At 33.1% G+C, this 22,541-nt stretch overlaps 1 protein-coding gene across 10 annotated transcripts in view; it reads left to right on the forward strand.

Moving 5' to 3' along the window:
• LOC105337303 (phosphatidylinositol 4-phosphate 5-kinase type-1 alpha) overlaps positions 1 to 22,095 on the forward strand; it is a 29,063-nt gene extending 6,968 nt beyond the window's left edge. Inside the window, exons 7-21 of one of the 10 annotated variants that reach the window (XM_066069069.1) lie at positions 1,520 to 1,579; positions 1,792 to 2,031; positions 3,189 to 3,263; positions 3,626 to 3,752; positions 5,196 to 5,319; positions 6,004 to 6,136; positions 6,519 to 6,606; positions 8,096 to 8,149; positions 12,821 to 12,976; positions 13,462 to 13,582; positions 14,054 to 14,244; positions 15,072 to 15,469; positions 16,130 to 16,150; positions 18,193 to 18,215; positions 21,021 to 22,095. In XM_066069069.1, coding sequence (XP_065925141.1) covers positions 1,520 to 1,579; positions 1,792 to 2,031; positions 3,189 to 3,263; positions 3,626 to 3,752; positions 5,196 to 5,319; positions 6,004 to 6,136; positions 6,519 to 6,606; positions 8,096 to 8,149; positions 12,821 to 12,976; positions 13,462 to 13,582; positions 14,054 to 14,244; positions 15,072 to 15,469; positions 16,130 to 16,150; positions 18,193 to 18,198 — 1,794 coding nt within the window. In that variant the 3' untranslated portion in view covers positions 18,199 to 18,215; positions 21,021 to 22,095. Of the gene's footprint in view, positions 1 to 1,519; positions 1,580 to 1,791; positions 2,032 to 3,188; positions 3,264 to 3,625; positions 3,753 to 5,195; positions 5,320 to 6,003; positions 6,137 to 6,518; positions 6,607 to 8,095; positions 8,150 to 11,410; positions 11,429 to 12,820; positions 12,977 to 13,461; positions 13,583 to 14,053; positions 14,245 to 15,071; positions 15,470 to 16,129; positions 16,151 to 16,416; positions 16,435 to 16,834; positions 18,149 to 18,192; positions 18,216 to 21,020 lie in introns of those variants that run through there. The other 9 variants (XM_066069074.1, XM_066069061.1, XM_066069064.1 and 6 more) reach the window with 9 other exon arrangements.
• Positions 22,096 to 22,541: the final 446 nt, after the last annotated feature.

Below are 22,541 nucleotides of genomic sequence, written 5' to 3' on the forward strand. Positions count from 1 at the left end.
GGGGGGGGGGACAGTTACACTGTAACCCACTGGAAAAACGGAGGGGTAGTCTGTTCTTTGTAGGGAGGGATTTTATGAAGACAATTTTTTTTAAATGCATCTAGCTAGCTGATACAAAAAAAAATTGGATTGACTGTGCTTTTTTTTCTGTGTTTTGTATTTGGTCAACATGGGAATACACCTGATTCGTGTGTCACTGGTGAGAGCGACAGTATTGTGGACTCCTCTCTCCTAACATTGTTGAAAATTCATCACCAGTCTCCTGATGCTTCCTGAACAAATAAGCATCATCTCTGTTTATTTAAACACATATCCCTGAATTTGTCTACAGCTAGGTTGTGTATTTGTGAGACTGGCCATGAGTTTTCAATGATGCTCTCTTAATGGTGGTATCCTCCGCAAGAGAAAAGAAAAAATACACCAGGGAATACAAAAATGAAGTGCATGTATATCCAATTTTAAAAGACTTTTTGTGCATGGACATTGCACCGGTTAAGTGTTAAACTTCTTTCGTTAGAACAACTTTTGTCATGGAAAGCCTGCTACAAGAAAAGAATATGTATTAAAAAAAAGTAAAGATTTATTTTTTCTTCACACAAATGATTAAATTAACTAAAGGCATTATTCGTTATTGAAGAATTTTATTGCTGACATGTTCTTTTGTGTATTTTTCTATGAACATGTGAAAGCACACCTCAGCTAAAACTTGGAATGAGTTTCTGTAGCTGAGCGTCATACTGTGTAGTGTCTCCCCACTTCTGTGTTCATGTCCAAGTCCTGCTCAAATGAACTCTGTGGATTATTGGTCTGTCAAAATTACCAGTATTGCTTTTTGTTTTTGTTAATAGGCTTACTTAAGTTATTACTGGGACTCCTTATTTTTAATCTTCCAAAAAAAAAAAAAGGTATCCAGAGGATTTTTTTGTTGAATTTGAATTGCTAGTTTCCTTGGAGTTATTCAGAATTTCCTCTGCAGGTCTGTTTTAGTGTTAATCTCTATTCTACCTACTGCACACAAATCTCTGTATCCTCCCAGACAGAACTATCAATGTTGGCCCTCTCTATATCTATATACACACTGCACAGACATCTTTGTTCCAGTGATTTATATATGTATATCTCCCTAACAGTGTTTGCCCAGTGTAGTAGTGAATGATTGCATGGAGGACCAATCGTTGTGGAGAGCACACACGTTTCAGTGTATAATACTAGTATTCTGTACATCCATTTCTATTTTGACTATTGCAAATATGAGAAAACATGGTATAAAAAATAAATTTTTCTGTGACTATTGCAAGTATGAGAAAACGTGGTATAATAAATATATTTTTCTGTGACTAGCTATTGCAAGTATGAAAAAACATGGTATAAAAAATAAATTTTTCTGTAATAAAAAAAATATCAAAATTGTACATGAATTTTGGGCATCTTGTTGTAGTAACTGGTTTTTAACTATATGTAAAGATGACTTAAAGGTGATAATAACAATTTTATTACTGATTAAAATTTTTTTTTTTAGAACCTGAATCAAAATCCTCGGACCTTGCTTCCCAAGTTCTATGGATTCTACTGTTATCAGGTAAGAAAGACTTAATCTACAAGATAAAAATTGTAACATAAATATTATATACATGATGTTACAAATTGTTTACTGTGTGTCATTTAGTTATCTAGTACATGTACCTATTGGAGCTTTGCCAAACTATACCAATTTGCCTTGCAAAATAGCACTATTGCAGTTAATTACCTTGAAAGGGTCAATTGTCAAGCAAAAATGATTCTCTTTTACAGTGTGGAGGCAAAAACATTCGATTCGTAGTCATGAACAATCTTCTTCCATCGTCGGTCAAACTTCATGAGAAGTACGACCTGAAGGGAAGCACGTACAAGAGGAAGGCATCCAAGACCGAGCGGTCCAAGTCCAGCCCCACCCTCAAGGACTTGGACTTCATGAACAACCACCCCGAGGGAATCCTGCTGGAGAAGGATAAATATGACGCTCTCATTAAGACCATACAGAGGGACTGTAGAGTAAGACCTTCCCAATTGTTCATATGCTGTATTCAGAAAACAAACTTTGGTTCACGTGCAAAAAATTTTCTTTTGGTTCATGAGAGTCTCATTGTTGGGAATACTGTGGAATCATTAGATTTCATGGTGGCTCAATTTTCATGGTATTTGTTGGTATCTTTTATCCACGAAATAACATTCTCCATGAATTAATAAATTAGAGTCATAAAGTCATATTTCCTTTAAGAGAGTGTAGGTATGAGAGAATACACAAAATTATGTCCCCACGAACCTGTTAAATTTAAACAATCCATGAGAATTTGCCCCCACGAATTTTAATGATTCCGCAGTATTCTGAAAACAAACATTGGTTGACATGCAAAAAATTTTATTTTGGTTCGTGAGAGCCTCATTGTTCAAATACTTCTTGCTGTGATCCAGACCTCAAATGTCTCTGGTATTTTTGTGATCGGCTTTCGGCCAATCACAGTTGTGTCCAGATGAGGCATCTGGCAAGCTTCACTATTTGTGCACACATGCTTCACACAACTTTGTTAACTATGCAGAGACAGCTTTATGCAAATCTTAAATTGATAGGGTTATAACGAAGGAACATTATTTTGATGTCTTTGGCTTGAAATTTATACATTTATACAGTTACATAACGATTTAAATCTACATACTTAAGAATTTGGTTCAGAAGTATGCTTTGAACATAAAAAACAGTACATGCTGACAACTGATGTCACATGCCGATCAGCCGATCATTACTTATTTACATTTTGATTGCAAAATTAGTCATCATGAACCAGTTTATTTCCTGTAAATTATGAAATAAATTGTTGCAAGTAAAAGATGGGTAACAATATACTTTTATTGAAACCAACTTTAATTCAAAGCAAATTTATTTCAAAATTTTAATTAACTATTAATAAAGTGGTTCTCAGCTACTAATTTTTGCGATGAAGCATAAATTATGTAGATAAATTTGTAATAAACAATTAAAGGATTGGTTTGCAAGAAGAAATATTTGTGACTTGGATGGTTCCACTAATCTCCAGTAATAAATTTCTGCTGTATTTGTAGAAAATTACATTTAATTGCAATGTGTCATTGAATGCTTTCATTGATTGAATGAAGAATGATTTTATGGTCTTTGTTTTAATTTGTCTGAACAGGTGCTGGAAAGTTTCAAGATCATGGATTTCAGCATGCTACTGGGAATTTACAATCTAGATATTGCTGCTCAAGAGGTAAGAAGGTGTCCATTTGTTATAACATTTTATTCTTATAAAATAAATATGTTGAGTTTCATGTTTTTACCATGTCATTGAATACTTTACCCATGTATAACCTATCTGCTGCATGTACAACAGTAAATTATTTATTTTAATGATGATTAGTCGAAAAAACAACATTATAAGAGTTCTCTTTATTGAAATGCCTTTTAAAGGCAAAGAGCTAAGTTAATTATCTAAAAGTTTTGGCTTTATGTGCATTTAATGAATTTTAGTACATGCAAGCTTAAGTTGACAATTACCTCAAAGAAACAACAGTTACACATATCATGATATTTTCTGTGCTGTTTCTATTTTATCAATTTGTTGATTTGCAGAGGAAACAGCAGCGTCCATCATTGAGCATGTCAGCTAACCCTGACGTATCGGCCATGGCGGATTATCCACACACGACGCTCTCTCCAGACGGAGGACATGACACAGGTGGTCGCACGCCGCGCTCAGGTCTGCAGGCTCAACTCACTGGCTCGCTACTAATGATTGGGTGGGACTAATGACAGGGAAAAGGAGGCTCGCTACTAATGATTGGGTGGGACTAATGGCAGGGAAAAGGGGGCTTGCTACTAATGATTGGGTGGGACTAGAATGATTGGGTGGGACAAATGACATGGAAAAGGGGGCTAGCTACTGATGATTGGGTGGGACTAATCACAGGGAAAGGGAGGCTAGCTTATATTGAACGGGTGGGACTAATGACAGGGGGGGGGGTTGGTTGGTTGGTTGGGGTTTACATCTAGTTATCGGATGGGAAATCAAGATAAGCAGAGAAGATTTTGGCCTTAAGTTAGTAATTTCTTTTCACATTTTGAATCTGGAAAAAGATAAATAAAAGAACTGAAGGTCTATGCTCAGTGATGTATAATATGTGAGAGGAGTATGGAGCACTTATAGAATTATATTCTTTAGGATTTTGCACAAAGATCTTTGAGCTTTTTTAGCAATGGGCTATGGTTTTGTTATTAACATCACCCTATGCGTAGGCATAGCAGCAATACATACATTGTTCAATTATCGTACTTTGCAAGAAGAGAGGAAGTTCTCTGAAAGCCAGGCCCTCGGGAAAACAAAAATTATTTAATTTTGGTTTAAGTGTTGTTGATTTTCTATGAATTTATTGATGAAATTTTGAACAGTAAATAAAAAGCAGGAATATGGTTTGTTATTTTACGTTTTAAATTGAGAAAAATATTTATAAACTCGGTTTCTGGGAATTAGCTCCTCTAATGATATTCTTGTATTTATCATGATAGATTTGTTAATAATAACTGTTGTGTATCAAATAGAATTGCTAGTTCATTTATATAATATCAAAACTTTGTTTTATAGTTAATGCTATTGAATAGTCAAGATGTTGAATACAGTTAAACTCTGATATCTCGAACACTGATATCTCGCATACAATGGATATGTCAGAGTGATTTGTAAGTCCCAGCCCCTTTTTTAAAAAGTATTTTACCCTTGATATCTTGAATACTCAGATATCTCAAAGTTTTTAAACAGCCCCATCTACTTTGAGATAACAAAGTTTGACTGTCTATGAATTTTGAAATACAAATGTATATATTATGACTATAACACTGTGGACTCATTAACTCAAATTGAACTTGAAGGAAATGTCTTAAAGTTTCTGTCAAAATATCAAAATGACATGTAAAATACATTAGAGACATAGTATTGTAAATTTTCTTGAATTAATCAGAAAATTATAATAAGTCTAGAATAAACAGAAAATCAACGTTTAAGTTAATCAATGTAAATTCAGGAATAAAGATCACAACTTCTTGCAAAAACTTGTTGGAGTTTAACGCTAGGACTAGATTCAGCAAGTGATGCTGGGTCTGTTTTGTTAGTTCAGTAGGTGATAATCTGCGCATGTTTGTTTTGTAGGTGGTGCCCCACAGCGGACCAAGTCCATCAAGACCCGCGTGGCACAGTACACCACCCCCATGGAGTCTATCACTGCCCACAACACAGAGTCCGACGAAGAGGAGCAGGAGGACGACGAATTTCCGTAAGAATCAACAACCCCCCCCCCCCACTCTTCAACAAAAAACCACAAACCGCAATCTAATGTTACGTGCTTGCAGGGGTTTTCCTACTGTTTTTCAACTGGGTCCAGAGTCCGTGAAATGGGGAAAATTGACGCATAAACTGTTTAATTTGGGAAAATTATAAATTTTCTTAAAGAACTAGGGGTTTCATTATTATGCTCCATAATATAATAAACAATCGTGAACAAATTAGCTGGTTTGTTTCATTTTAATTATCAACAAAGATAAACAATGATTCTAATGACTTTATTGCAATGATATTTTTCTCATATTTTGTCTTTAAAAAAAGTCAACAGCTCTTTCCAACATCTATGGGCACCTGATTGTAAAAAAAAGTCTTGAATTAGGAAAATATTGATGATTTTTCAAGGGGGAAAGGATCTGGCAGTAAATGGATCCCAATATAAGCCAGGAAAAACCCCTGACCTGTCCTCCTCTTTCAACATTCCCCACTCCCATATAAAAACACCACCGACTCTCTCCGCCACCCCCCCCCCCCCCCCCTCCCCTCACCTCCTAACTACAACATTTCTAATGTTTCAAACACTCAGTGACATGACACATCCTTGTTAACTGATGGCCTAGCTTTCAAGCTCAGTTTTATACCCAGGGTACTAATTTGAAGCATACTGTTTTATTGATAGACCGGGAGGCATTCCAGCCAGGAACAGCAAAGGGGAGAGAATCATGTTGTACCTGGGTCTCATCGATATACTACAAAGCTACCGACTCAAAAAGAAGTTCGAGCACACCTTGAAATCTATAGTCATTGATGCGGTAAGAGAGTTAGCGAGCACACCATGAAATGTATAGTCTTTGATGAGAGCTAAAGAGAAGCTAGCGAGCACACCATAAAATCTATAGTCATTGATGCGTTAAGAGAGCAAGCTCTTTAATTTGTGAAAGAGATAATTATTTAGGCACTTGGAAGCCTCATGACTCTTTCTTGGTTGATGGACAAACAACAACATTACTCCATGTATTCAAAATAATTCAGAATAAAATACAACAGTCTAAGTTATTATACTGTTAAAAAAAATAAATTATGTTCTGGCAGCCATTGGTAAACGAAATAGTCTTTTGATGCTCTGTTGATGATATAAAGCTATGGACATTTTGTGGACCCTTTATCATTCTATTTCCCCCTTTTTGCCAACAGGACAGTATATCTGTTCACCGACCCAGCTACTACTCTCAGAGGTTCCAGGATTTCATGTCCGCCAAAGTCTTCAGGAAAATCCCAACACGTAAGTACACATCTAAAGCCAGCTAGCACACTGTTGATTTAGTAGGGCAGCTCTATGACACGACTTTTTAGATTTTAATTATTAGTTAGTGCAAGACTGCATGCTCCACTGATTAATGTTACTTTGGAATCATTTAAATTTGCGGGGGTCAATATTCGCAGATTGTGGGATTTGTGGGGATGTAATTTCATGGGATTGGCGGTTTTTAGTATCAGTAAGATAATAAGATAACTTACTCTATCAAAATTTGTTATCGTTGAGGATGTAAATTTGTGGGGGAGGGCTACCCACGAATACCATGAAAATTGAGCCAACACGAATTTCAATGATTCCACAGCATTTAGATTGCTTAGAGATTGCACCATTCCCATTTTGACTTGTAGGTTTTTTTTTTTGTTTGTTTTTTTTTTTTATAGTTTTTCAAACAATTATTTTTTCCAAACTCAGGACTTGTCTATGGATTCAACTTTCATCCTTAGATTTTTATAGATATTTTGCATGAAATTCAATTTGTTGGGCCTTTGGCTCCCTGGTGTAGGATTTAGCTCAGATAATAGATCCATCATAGTTAGTTTCTAGGCATAGTCATTCTAAGTTGCAAACAATGTACAGTGTGCATACATTTAAACCTGATCATGTCTTCTTACTGTAAGCTCAAGACACTAGAACTGTGTGGATGAAAAATATAAATATTTGAGATTGAATGATTTAAAATTACATGTACTGTAAAACATGTAGTTTACAAATTTGCATGAACACAAGTAGTATAGTTTGTGTGGTATTGGGGTTTGCAGTCGGAACTAAAAAAAATTAAGGTATAACAAAAAATAAATAAAACAAATCATACTTGTAAGTTTGTTGTACAAAAGATTCATTATATGCTGCCAAAGAAATGGATTACTGTATTTTTACCTTTAAAGTACCCAGTGGGTGTTTAGAATTAAGGTTTCTTTATGTTAACTGGTGAATTTGAGGAAAGGTGGAGGGTTATTCTCTTATTATTCAATGGATGTAATCCCAGGGAAAGGGGGGGATGAATATGTGTGGGGTGCTTAAAAGGAAATTCAAGAATCAGGATTGGGACTTTCCTTCAGAAGCAATGTGATGTCGATGATTCCATCTGAAGACTAATCTAGGCATAAGGTGCAACATCCCTTTATAAAATTTTGTGTTTTTGACATTTGATGAATAAATGTGATATATTTGATAAATTATTAAAGGGAATCAAAAAATGTTTTGAAAAATAACGCAAATTTTCAAATATTAACTTGATTTAAACATAACGATTTAAATTCAACAGAACGTTCAAAACATGAAAATCTTAGTATAAGTATGATTTCTCTCTTTTTTTAAGACGGATTTTGCACCTTGAACCATTCAATTTTACATTCAGGTCAAGGGCAACAAAGATTTGATAATGGCTGAATGTGATTTGCGGGTTTTGCGTCTTTCTTACTTTTGTTTCTTTTTTTACGCTTCCCCCGTTCAGTGGAGCCGCCTAATTTTCGGGCTGCACAACGCTTCCGCAAACTTGTCAATCTAGGTAATGGCTTAAAGTCACTCTCGCTGTGCTCAGTGTGTTGTTTGCTCACAAAAAGAAATCAAATCAATTATTTATTTAGCTTCTTTATTTTTGAGTTACGTGCTTTACCCTCAGTTATTTTTTTTTTTTTTGGATGAAATTAAATTGTGACTGAAACTCTTTTTTTTTATATTTTTATTTAAAGTTTTGTATTCAGTGCATTGCATAATTATTATCATTTGTTTTTAAAGCTAAAGTTATATTACCTATCATGTACAATGAGTTCTGTTGATAGCTTTCACTGTGTGTAAATTAAAACTCGCAATTGCCCATAATGCACAGTCAATGAAGGTCACAAATGATAATTACTTCAATTGGATGATGAAAATCTGACAACATTTTGGATTCATGTATTGTTTGAAATTTTTAATGCCATTTATCCCTGATACCAAAATGACCTCACAGTGACATCACATGGATTTTTATGATTAACTCTCAGAATAGCAATTTGTATGTTTTCCACCTCAAAGTCATTTTTAGAATTAGTTTTTAAAAAAGTTTACTACTAGATAAAAAATTGATAAAAAAAAAATTCCTCAGATTATCTATTAATTTTTTAAAAATCCAAAATGGCTGCTTCATGGCTTCTTGCCTAAGTAAGTTATTGGATTATAGAAAACAAGCAAATCATTGAATGAAATTCACACCCCATCACAAATCGGGACCAATTTTTATGAAATGTATGTTAAAATGCTAAATATGATTTTTTTACTGCTTTTGTCTTTTGATTTGGGTGCATGGTACCTCTGTACTATATATATATTATAATGATTTGTGTGCCTTTCAAATGTTGGAAAGTGGTGTAGTTTTTAATAGTTGTTTGCAACTGTATAATTGCAATGTAATGGCAATTTTTTTCCAAGCAGGGCTAGCTCTAGAAATCACTTTTTTTTCACTGATTATTCAAATGTTCAAATAAAATTTTTATTGTCCAATATACAAGACTAAAAAAGAATTTAAAAAATTACTGGCCCAAAGGGCAAGTGATCTCTTTAAGGCATATGAAGCTGAATTCCAGATATACCTGGTTCCGTATCATTTTGAACAGTTACATTATTACAATCCCTTTATCTAGTTCCCATGTTACATTATTACAATCCCTCTAACCAGTTCCTACGTTACATTATTACAATCCCTCTATTTAGTTCCCATGCTTTGATGAAGTTTGAGGTCCCAGACATGAGGTTAAATACCATATATCGCGATTTTCTATTTTTTTTATTTTAAATTTTAAATAGCTATTTCGCTTTTATTGATCTAATTTTTGATTTTTTCATATCTCTTTTAAAGCAATATGAGCTGCAATTTTAATGTTGAAATTTTTTTCTTCATGAAAATGTTATTTTCTGCTAAAATGACAAAAAATAACATGGCTTTTAAATTTCTGTTTGCTTTATTTTTGTGGGAAAAGCTGTTAAGAAGCCTTAATGGAAGCAAAATTGAACTATTGTCATCCTGTACAAAAATTGATTTGCTATATATTCCTTAGAAGAGAAATCTTCCTTCTGACAAAAACTAATGATTTTTTCAAATCTTATTCATCATAAAAGTTACATGCAGACTTATCATTCTAACAGGTTTTTGGACCAAAATAAAATTCTAAAAAATACAGCTCATATTGCTTTAAACAGCAAATTACTGAATTTGCAGAATATATATCTTGTATTATATTATTAGAAACTTTTGAAATAAAAAAAACGACTGATGCAAATTAAAAACTTTACATATTTTCCCCATTTTCGCAAATTTGTGATATGCCAAAAAAATGGATATACGGTATGTACTCCTTGACTTGAAGAGAGCTTCTAGGCATGAAATTAATAAAGTTAGGTCTGAAATTAGACAAGTAAGGTCCTAGGCATTAGGTTAATTGAGCAAGGTCCTAGGCATGAAGTTAATTAAGAAAGTTCCTATGCATAATGTTAAAAAAGTGAAGTCTTAGACATGTATAAAGTTATTTAAGTGAGGTTCTAGGCATTAAGTTAATTATGACTCGTTAATGTACCGGTAAAGCCATTTTGATCATAGTTTTTTGGGGTTTTTTTTCCAGTGAAATAGGCTATTGGTTGTTACTTAAGTTTTGATTTGAATGACATGCTTTTATTTGCTTTAATTAGTTTAATTACAGGCAATCTAAGATATAAAATTTGCATGTAATGAATATTTTATTACCTTTATCCAAACACCATCTACAAAGTTTAACATACTTAAGGACAAAAATTAATTTCAATGTCTGACGCATCAAAGCCGGATTCAACTTAAGGGCAGAAATTAATTTCAATGTCTGACGCATCAAAGCCGCATTCAACTTAAGGGCAAAAATTAATTTCAATGTCTGACGCATCAAAGCCGCAAGCCATTCAACTTAAGGGCAGAAATTAATTTCAATGTCTGACGCATCAAAGCCGCATTCAACTTAAGGGCAGAAATTAATTTCAATGTCTGACACATCAAAGCCGCATTCAACTTAAGGGCAGAAATTAATTTCAATGTCTGACACATCAAAGCCGCATTCAACTTAAGGGCAGAAATTAGTTTTAATGTCTAATTTCAATGTCTGACGCATCAAAGCCGCATTCAACTTAAGGGCAGAAATTAATTTCAATGTCTGACGCATCAAAGCCGCATTCAACTTAAGGGCAGAAATTAATTTCAATGTCTGACGCATCAAAGCCGCATTCAACTTAAAGTAGGCTGAGTGGTCACCAAATTAACAGTCAGATCCTCCTTAAATTATTAAATATGATTCGTTAAGCTAATTAAGATTTAACATCTAAATAAGAAAAAATCCATATATTTCGATATTCTTACAATGTCTTTGTATGGAGATTTTCTTTTTATTGAGATTCAATCTCAGTCTCAAATTCAACTATTAAGCATCCAGTAATCACCAGTGTTTATTTCATTAAAAGTTAAATCATGCATTATGTTTCTTTTGTTTAATTATTGAAGCATTTCAGTTTGAGATAATGTACAGTACATTGCATATAAAACATGCACTCCTTGTGATTATGGATGTCAGATGACATACAACTTTGTAAGACTCTTATCCTGCTCCCTTAAATTATGTATGAATTTAGTTTTTCATCTGACATTTATTGAGCATTGTTAAAAATTTTGTTTGTTTTAATAGATACAAATGACTTAGTATTGTTTTTTTGTAATCATATTGCTTTGTGGTATTGTGAATTTTCAAGGGAAAATTTTTGCTGTTCTTTTAAGATTTACGCCAAAAAATGGGTATGGATTCTTTCTACTCATTCATTCATTTATTCTGCAGCAATTTATTTTTTTCTCCTCACATTGAATTTCATGTTCCTATCAACAAAATCATTGATCTACTTTTTTGCACGAAATTATGATCTTTAATATCAACAGTAAATTAAATTTTATTTATAAAAGAATGATAAAAGAGCCTTGAGGAGAAACTTCTTGTACGTTTCTCACTTTCATTGTCAGCATCTTAATACAATGTCATTCTCAGACTTATTTTTCATCAATTTACTTTTAAATTATGTACTTGCAATTGAGCATGCATGCTTTTTCATATTTGTTCAGATAATGCTTGGAGAGAGAGAGAGAGAGAGAGAGAGAGAGAGAGAGAGAGAGAGAGGAGAGAGAGAGAGAGAGAGAGAGAGAATCATAATGATGAATCAAAGAATGAATGTTGTTTACAATATTGAAAATCTCAACAAGCAATAAGTATATATATATACATGTATATTATAATTTTGTTATATGGCACTGTAGTACCCCATGCAAAATTGATATATCTTACATATATTATACAAGAAGACGGTCATTTTCAAATATTAAAAAATTCATACAATGTTCCAATAATTTTAAACAATTTTTTATAGAAATATTGTGTATGGGTGATTCTCACTCTGAGAATATGAACCATACCTCATTCAATTTGTAAAGAAAACAAAAGTGTTTTTTATTTCTAATGTCAGGATAGATGGCTTATGAATTGAAAATGTTTTGAATATGTTGCAACTTATGTCAGTCAAAATTAAAGTGAACATGATTTAAATAGCTGTTCTTTTCATCCATCCATTACAGTACTATAAAAGTTGAATGACGCATTACATTGATTTCAATATATCTTTCTTTTTTTGTGATCACAGAACTTACCATGCATAAATCTATCTCAAAATTTTATTTAGTATGTTTCAATGTTCAGTATGTTTCAATAATGTAAAACAACTGTGAAATTTGAACTCATATAATGAAAAATGCATACAGATATTATGTGTTTCATTTTCAATACCCACATTACATAGCATTTGAGGGAGCTTGCTTTATAATCCCTTTGTTAACAAGTATTTCAACATGAATTAAAACCTTTCTCCAACACAGCAGATCTTTACCTTAGCTGCAAGGCAAAACTATAGTTTTAGAGTTATCATTCATAAATTAAAAAAAAATGGAAATTGATATTTACTGGTTAATCACTGGTATTTAAATTTGAATTCTTCTGGTCTTTCTAAGCAAAATTTAAAAAAAATAAAAACCAAATGAAATGGTTGGATTTTTTGTGTTAGCAAAATATTTACATATTTTAAATATTTTTGTTTTTGTAAGTATTATCCGAACTGAGATTCATTTTATACTCTTTTGTTCTTAAAGCTCTTAAACATTCGCCATCCAAGCGCAAACCTACTATGGGTAAAAGAGCAAATACGACATCTGAATCTGAGACCCTCTCGGAGCCTCCGAGAACAGAGGTTAGAGGTCAAAGAACAAGGAACATCAGTTTCTCGGATGATGACGGCCTTCCGTCAGGTATGTTGACATTCTGTACACAATCAGAAATAATTAAATTTTACATACTAGGAATTGTTTTAAGTTTAAAAGGCAAAATATATATACTTTTTTATTGTCCAAAATTATTTGCTCTAGTAGGAATCTTCTACGTTTTTTCATGTTCAACATTGGATGATTTGGTCCTGCATTGTATATACTAATCTAATATACAGTGGTCTCATAATTGTTCGCAGGGGACCAATGTTTGTGGCATTTTGTGGGTAACCCATGCCCACGAATTCACATCCCAATGAACCTAAGTACAATCATTTGTTTAATATTTGTTAACATTTTTCCTATAACACTACCAACGAAATTATGTCCCCACGAACCAGGAAAATTTTAGCTACCCACGGATATTGACCCCCAAGAAGAAAAATGATTCCACAGTATATGTTTATATGTTTTGGGAACCTGATTATCTTGGACTTACAAGTATAAATGACAATTTGTATTTAACACAGGCACAAAAGGAGGCAGGCCTGACCTACTGCCAGAAAATTCAACACCCCCTCCAACTTTCGCCGAGGCCATAGCTTCCAAATCGGAGGCTTCCTCACATGGTCATGAGATGCCCATGTCAAGGTTATCATCATGTTGAATATTTTTATTTAGCTCTTAAAGCAATTAATATTTTGCTTGTTCATGTCTAGAATATTTTTTAAAATTTTTAATCAAGTTTTGTAATTATACAGATCAAGTTAGAAATGATTTGACTTTTCATTGTAGTTCACATTTTTATAGGCAAGACAAATTTTTATACATCATATATATGCATTCATGTTTGAGTTTGATAAGCATTTTAGTTTCTTATATTTATTGATATATATATAGGCACAATATGTCTATAATTCCTCTCCTTATGCTACAAAAGAAGTACTGCCCATAATAGTGCAGTATAAACTAAAATGGGGTAGAATTCACTTTCTTGACAGTGCCAGTTCTTTATGAATAAACAATCTTTGCTTTCACTTTTTATATGAAACAGTCACAGGTATTTATGTATGCTTTGTGGTATTAACCCTGCTTGACTGTAAATGTTGGATCTTGTTCCAGTCGCACACCCGGAGCTTTAGGATCCACATTCCAGACGGTCACTGACTCTGCACATCCAGTCTCTCCCAAAATGTCCAGTCTGCGGGGATCCCCACCCCTGAGTATCTCGGAGTCCACGCCCACACACACAGAGTACACGGAGGGTACCCCCAGTTACACCCCCTCCTCCCCTAGCTGTTACAGCGACATAGGTGAGGGCTATCACAGTGACTGCATTTTTGAGGCACACTGCAAATGAAAGAAGTTTTCATAAGGTCAAAAAATTAATGTTTTGGGTCTCAGACATGTCATATCTGGTTAGATACTGCTGCATTTATTAGTTTATTTGCCCTATTATGAAAGGGGATTAACTTTAATTTTTTCAATTTTGTTTGAATATTTAAATTTTGTCATTCCCCTTTGAAAATTTTGCAATAATAATTTGCAAGTATACTGTTTTACTCTCGTGAATCTGTGCGTAACAAATTTTTGTAGCATTTTTCACAGAAACTATTAATCGCAGATGCTCACAATTTTCCTCACTCTTTATTTAGCTATGCCATCTGATGGGATTAATTTTTGTACCTTTACGATGTCATCATTCTTGCTAAATGATTACTTTCACAAATTGTTTATTTTTAGCCTAAAGTTTCAAACAAATTTTCATCAAAGTTTCTAAAAAAAATTTGTCAGAGATTTCTCACCATCTATGCATGGCAGTTGTTTGAAATTTGACACAGTCTCTATATAGGCATGCTATATGATGGGATTCATATTTTAACGAAATCGATGTCAACTTTCTGTTAAATGTTGACTTTGCTTTTGTTTGTATATTCACATCAGAGTGACCGGGTTATCACTTGTGAGCTTCAGCTCACAGATATCTTGTTTCATTCAATTTTAAAGTAAAAAAGCAAGGAATGAAAGAGTTTTTTTACAAATCTCAAATGTATTTTAAGATTTTTCTAACCTTTTGATATTAAATCCGATAGACTGATGTGATAGAATCTTTATGGCAATTGTGTTTTATCTGAATCAGAACCTGCGTTTCAAGCTGAGTTGGACAAGGACCACACCTCCCCAGTAATGAGGAGAGGTTCACCAGGATTCACCATCGCCAATGTTTCCAATAACTCGGATCACAGTAGTGCTGGAATGAAAACAGTTATCACAATTTCAGACACTTCTTCACACAGTGACAAACACTCTAGTGATCAAGACCCCAAGAACAAACTTTCAGGTGAACAAGATGTCAAGCATTCAGGTGATACAGATCAAGCTGCAGTGTTAGCATCTGACATTCCAGTGACTTCCACAAAAGAAGAGGAGGATTCAGGATCAACAGGGGTGGATAAAGCAGGGAATTCCACATTAGGGGATTCTCCAACGGGCAATAAGGCAATGGGATCCACGGAAGAGAGTGGTGCTATAGAAATGGTAAGGAAGACATGACCTGTTTAGCATGTTGCTGTGGTTTGACAGATTTGTAGATGTGTGTCATTGTGTGACTTGGATTATCTGAAATTAACTCTTTGCCTTTTTTTTTTGGAGCAAGTTGATGCATTTTTACATGTTGTATCAGAAAAAGGGCTTGCTTTAGTACACCTAGTAGAACTTATTTTAATATAAGTAGTTGAAAATCATTTCTTTGCTAATATATGTTGTGGGGTATTTTGTTGTGTCAAAAAAATGATCTTCTGGGTTGAATGCAACCAGTAGTATGAATTAAATTTATTATCAACAGTTGGATTAGGTCCACATAAAACTTCAGTGGATTAGTTTGTTTGCAGATCCATTAGAAATAGAACCATGATTGAATTAATATATAAATGTATTATTCAGCAAATGCTTACAAAAATATTCAGATTCAAATACACATATTAATAGTTTATATCAATCATTATGTACAAAATTTACATGCTTATATTCTTCAATGATATTCGTGTATCAGCATTAATATGTTAAAAGAAATTCATTTTATGCCAATTAATATTTGTATAATTCATAATAACCATTTATTAAGAAAATAATTTGATCATCAAAAATTTCAGAAAAGTTTATGAATTGAAAATAAAAATGAATACTAATTTTTCACAGTCTCGAAAAGGTCCCCTAGAGGTAAAATTATAGAATTCCCAATGAATATTTTATTGCCTATCCTCTACAGTTTGACTATTGAGCTAGTGGCTAGCATTGATCATAATGGTGCCTTGAGTTTGAAATCTTATTTAAATGAGTTAATCTCAGGCTGATTTGATTGTTGACAGTAAAGCTTAAAATGGCACCTATGGATTGACTGACATATGTATGAAACAGACATATATATACATGTAGATGCAGATTTAACTTGTTCTAATATACTTGTATTTATCATTTCTTTGAAGATGAAACAGCATGATAAAGTAAAGACAACAAAAACTCTTCTTTTTTCTTAACTTTAATTGTTTAACCAGTGCTTTAGTACAATGTAACAATAAAAAGTATGCAGTGCCAGGGTTTGAAACATTTACACCTCAATTTTTCAACTGTCTTTAGAGATCATTGAAATATTTTATAAACTTTGTTGCTATAATAGAAAACAACATATTAATAATTGTCTTAAAAGTTCTATCAGTTACATTTACCAGAAATAAGAACAGACAGCATTTCATTGTATGACAAATGACATGGAGTAAATTCAAAACCTTGGTGACTGTGTGTTTATGTGTATAATCAGATAATATGCTTGTATTCTTCTTTGCAATTCTAAAACATATTCAGCTTACTATGCTTTTCTATTTGTTTATGTTTTCACTGTTGTAGTCTGGTGTTTCGGGGAAAGCTTTGCATGCTGGGATAGCTTTGCATGGTGTGGTGAAGGGTACTAACAAAACTAATTTCTTGCACCACAAACTAGACTCCAGGTCTTTGTCTCACAAGACACTAGCTAACACTAACACTGACATAGTGCGACACACAGAGGCACGCAACAGCAGAATTAGAGGGGAGTTTATCATGCAAGAAAGAAGAGCTTCTGCAAAGGGAAAGAACTCTGAAGATGATGTTGGTGAAGAAGGAGAGGAGTTATCTTCTCTTGGGAGCGGATCTGGCTCATTTTCTGATGAGGATCCAGAGTCTTATTCCAAGGTCCAGATGAGAACAAGACTGGATCATCTCTTGAAGCAACAGTCTCTCAGGCGCTCGGCTGATAACCTGAGAGTCTCGGCCCCACCACTGTCCATACATTACTACAAGCCAGTCGCACTGAGGCGATTCACCTACCTACCCGGAAATGAGCTGGAGTACAGCCAGACAGCGGAGAGTTCCACTGGAAGGCAGACAACTCATCTATAATAACTCTTAAATCGTGAAGGAGCAGTTACATCTTTTTTCTCAAAGAAACATGAAGATAAATCTTTCCTTTCCTTTGTGTATCTATAGTAGATTTCCTTAGTGTAGAAGGAGATGAATGCTTTGTGTAGTCAGTGCTGTTGTGTAGTATGTAACATTTGAAACAGTCTTTAATATGGTTTAAAGATGAACAAATTGGTTATATAAAATATATGAGTAGGGAGGTTGTGTAACATATACAATGGACTGAGCTACATTCATAACAGATAATTCTGGTATATGAATGTTTTCTTCCAACTGCATTGCCAATTAGGATGTGTAATTGTTTATAAATTGTTGACTGGTTTTGATGGCAGAATGCATTTTGTTACCAGCTCTGCTCACTAAATTTCAACAGAATTGTGACCAAAGGGGGCTTGGAAGCATATGCATCCCTCAAACCCAATCAATTAAGTTTTGATGAATACATTGCTTTGGGAACCTGCTCTTATTTATTGCTCTCTCTCTCTCTCTCTCTCTCTCTCTCTCTCTCTCTCTCTTAAGCGTCAACATGCACCTGGAATGTAGAATAAGTTCAGGTTTTACAATTATATTTGTACATGTTGTATAGAGTTTTATATTTTTTAAAGTGATGATGCTGTAGGTTATTGATTTTACACGTAATATCTGTGTCCTCCCAGCATTTTTTTTTCTTAAAAGAGGTATTTTAACATAAACAAGAAAGCAGTCTATTCGACTATGAATGATAGAAAAAGACTGTTGGTAGATTCCAAACAGATATATTTTAAACTTGACTGATTTTTGTTTTCTTTGTATTTTTCTGATTTCAGAAGTAGAAAGGGGGAAACTCTCAGTAAGGCTGACTTGTAATTCTGTTGCACCTCATCTATATAGTCTTGAATCTTAATGATATCACCAACCTAAAGAGTTAAAAGACAGGCAGGGCCCCTAATCACCAGATTCATTTTAATAAAGGTCAATTTTGTTTTAACTTAAAAATTTGTAAAAACAAAAGTATACATACCTGTGGTTATAAAAATCAAAAAATGAAGTGCTAATGAAATGCTTTAAGATAAAGTAATTTGATTTTTTGATTGTACTAGTAAATCACTTTTTACGAAAACTTAATAAGTATTTTCACCCTAAAGTCACAACTTTTGATCAATGATTCATGAAAATTTAAAATTCATGTAAAAAAAAAACCCATGTAAAATAAAAGTGATGAAGAGTTTATCATTGCAACATTGTATTTAGGTTTTGATTTTACGAATTTGCAATTCGGTCTTTTAACTCTTTAGGAATATGATACCTTTAGTGAGTTAGTGACTGTTTAACTGTTATACGGTACAGTGTTATTTTTTTTTTTACTTTTGGGATCATATGTATTGAAACATGAAATCAGAGAATCCTATAAAGAAAGAAGGAGATTTGTTGTTGTCCTGTAATCCTGTATCCACTTTCTGATTCCTAGTTATCCATTATTTTGAAAAAATCCTTTTATATGCCAGTATCCTCGGGATATCCCCTGATGATTATCCTACTACGTGGCTGAATCTGTGTAGCCTCACTCAGAAAACGATGACCCAGTGCAAATGAAATATTTATCTTGTATAGAAATAAGGCCCAAAGAGTAAAGCAAGGAGCTCTATTGAAAAAAAGCTTGAGTATACATTTGACCGTCATAAGTTTTGTTTTGACAGTATCCCAGAATTCTTATGCTCCCAGCAGTACCTTGCCTGATCAATCATATTGATTACATGATCAATCAGATTAATACAGTGTCAAGTACAGAGACTCATATTTTTGCACCCCCCCCCCCTTATTTTTTGAAGCCAAGAAAATTTGGTATTTTGGTCCCTGATATGGATATGTTAGGTATCATTGTTTCACTTGACTTGACACAAAGATCGAGATGATATCATGTAGACAGATGATTATCAAGGATGATAATATAATGATATGTTTTTGAGAATGACAAGCTTCCTTCGATCTGTCCCTTTAGTCATGTAGTTTTGTAGAGAAGTAAGGCCTGTCTATTCTGACGAAGTACTGTCAAGTTTTTATCTTGTACTGTTGCTTACACTATCCTATGGAAGTGAAACGATGCCAACATTACAAGGATGTGTTTTAGCAGCTGTAGCAAATTGCATAAGATAAAGGGTCAATTCATTATCATAATCTAAAAATATACTTGTTCACTATACACATGAAGTTGTTATTTCGGTTCTCCATCTATATGTATAAATATGTGCATCACATCAAAGGTTTTATTGTTGTGTCGGTTTAGACAGGTTTTCTTTTTATTAGAGGCACCCATTCTTCCCTGTATATTAAAACTCCTTTATTAATAATGTTCAATCTAAGAAAAACCTTGTCATTGATTTTGATGCTACTTTATTGGATAGATTATCATGATGCTAAAATTTGTCAGAGTTCAATTTTCCCCAACTGATGATATTAATAAAAGGAAAGTTTTACTTTCATTCTTGGAAACTTTTACTTTTTTCTTCTTACTACATTGTACATGTCAGTAAAATAATGTAATTTGAAAATGCATTTATGTAAAATCAATGTTCACCGATCAAAATTCATCGAATTTTAAGTTTAGTTATCACATTGACTTATTAGTTTTCAAGTTATTTTAATAGTATTTATTTTTACATACTTTTAATTGAAGTAAATGATATATACTTTATTTGTATGTTTGAGCCTGTATATATTATAACAATTAAGTATACGAAACAGCTTCAACGAATCGCTAAAATTATATATTCACAATGATATCATATATCTCTGACAATGTCATTGCCTTTATTCTTTTATATCATATGAAGCTACAAAATTATGAAGTTTGAAAACATTGGATTAAAAAACAAACAAACCAAAAACTATATATAATCCACATTTAGTTAAACATTTTGGGCAGTCTGCAATTTTATATACATGTATTGAGACATAATCAAAGCAAATTAAAAAAAAAATTGAATTTTAACCTTGACAGCTACAATTTAATTTTTTTCTATTTTCTCTATCGAACAGCAAATAATCAAAAGAACCGAATATAACAATAAACATCGTCACTAGTTTACAGGTTTTTATTTGTATCATATTTTTGATATTTAAAAAAAATCCTCTCCAAACATTGTTGTCTTGATGTTTTGCATGCAGACTTGGTGGTGGTGTATATAATGTTAAGATTAGATTTAAAATGTACTTAAAATTGTGCCTATCATGTGCATTTCAAGTAAAATTTAGAGGGAAACTCACGTTAGATACAGTTGGCCATGAAATACTTGTAGAGAACGTGCAATTTTCATAATAGGGTCTATATTGTCATATAATTGTAAGTTTTGAATTTACCGTGGCAGTAAATACAAAATTTACAACATATCACTAAAGGGTCTGATGCTCAAGAAAAGACTTGATTGATAATTATGCATTCCAAAGAATATTTTGATAACTTTGGTTAAAAAAGAAAAGTTTTATTATTTTATATTTAACACTTTTGTAGTAAAATAACATTTACATATATATATAATTTCATTTTTTTAATTTTAAAGAAATATAAAGGTTTTTGATAAAGTTAAGCAATACAATTTTTCTCTGATTCCTTGTTTCTTTTCTTTGTTATAATCTTATTTTTAATTTTTTTTTTCAGACACACTTATGAAGATAGAATCTAGAGATACCAATCCATGATTGTCAAAGCCAGAAGAGCCGGACGTGTTAGATTCTGTTAGCCTCTGTAGCCACATGTAGACCTAAATCTGGCTAACCAGTTATTCTCTACAACTAAATTCACACAATGCTAGCTATTGGGAACACTCTAAATCATACTTTCAATGATCATTTGGTCTGCGCTGTCTGTTATTTGTTATCATTTTGGAGACAGCTCTTCATTATTTATTTTATTGTGTGAAAGGTCCTACGGTCAAAAGTGGGTGTGATCAATATCCATAAGTCAAAACTGAATCTCTCTGAAACACACAGTTTTCGCTCCCTTAGTTTCTGGCCATGTTTATTTTAAAGTGGTTTTAGTATCAACTCAGATTTTTGTTGACATCCTCCTACAGATAATTTTCATTTCATGTTCTTCTCAAATTTCCATTTCATTCTTTTTTCTCAACAAAGGTGCATGTTCTTCTACGGTGATAATTAACTCTTAAGTACAGATCAAATACTAGTATTCAGTCATCATCTATACATGCATGCATTGAGTTGAGATTAAATTACTGTTAAAGGGTTATTTTCACCCTGTGTTATTTTCGCCCTTTTTAACTTGCAAACGATTTCGCCCCGTCTTGTATTCGCCCAGACAAAGTTGTCAATAACCGAAGTAAAATAGTTTGAGACATATAAAGTTGCCCAGTCCTAAACTTGTCCACTGCCCGCGAGGGCGAAAAGGGCGAAAATTAAGCGGAGTCGAATATTTCTATGCATACAGTATTTCTAAATATAAAGCTACTTTGAAGTTGACATAATAAAACTTTTGTGGCAAATTTGTATAGGATATGTATGAGTGTGCAGTTTTATGCACATAAATATTCCCTCTTCATTTGCTGTAGAAATGTTTAAATATATATACAGTATTGACATTTGTTCAGATTTTCAATGTATACTGACAAGAAAATTAAAGATTGAGACGTCATCAAAACCCCTTCAACATACCCCGAAAGCAATGTTTCATCGTCTCATGCGATGTAATGTATATAATTATGCTAGTACATGCATGTTTCCTTTTAGAAAAAAAAATCTTTTTTATGCCTCGCTCCCATTATTTTTATTAAAAATTCCTTATGTTATTTGATTATTGCTTTGGTCTGTAATATATTTGGACTCGTGAAAGAACTTTTTCACAATGAAATGTATTCCATGACCCGGAATGACCTGGCTCTAGCTGTGTCCAGGATAATTCCTTATACACATGTCTCTATCGATGTGATTTGAGTTTCTAATCCATTACATCATAAACTTTGAAACTGTCTGATTAAACTGTAAAGGTATTTTAATCTAAACGTTCATAGTTACTATGGAATCATTATAATTCGTTGTGGCTCAATTTTCGTGGTATTCGTGGGTAGCCCTTGCCCACGAATTTATATCCTCAACGAAAAATTTTTAGAAAGAGTATTCTTTTTTACTAAAAGGGAAAACTGACGCAAGCACGAAATTAAATCCC

This window comes from Magallana gigas, chromosome 1 (assembly GCF_963853765.1).
Source record: "Magallana gigas chromosome 1, xbMagGiga1.1, whole genome shotgun sequence".
Taxonomy (NCBI): domain Eukaryota; kingdom Metazoa; phylum Mollusca; class Bivalvia; order Ostreida; family Ostreidae; genus Magallana; species Magallana gigas.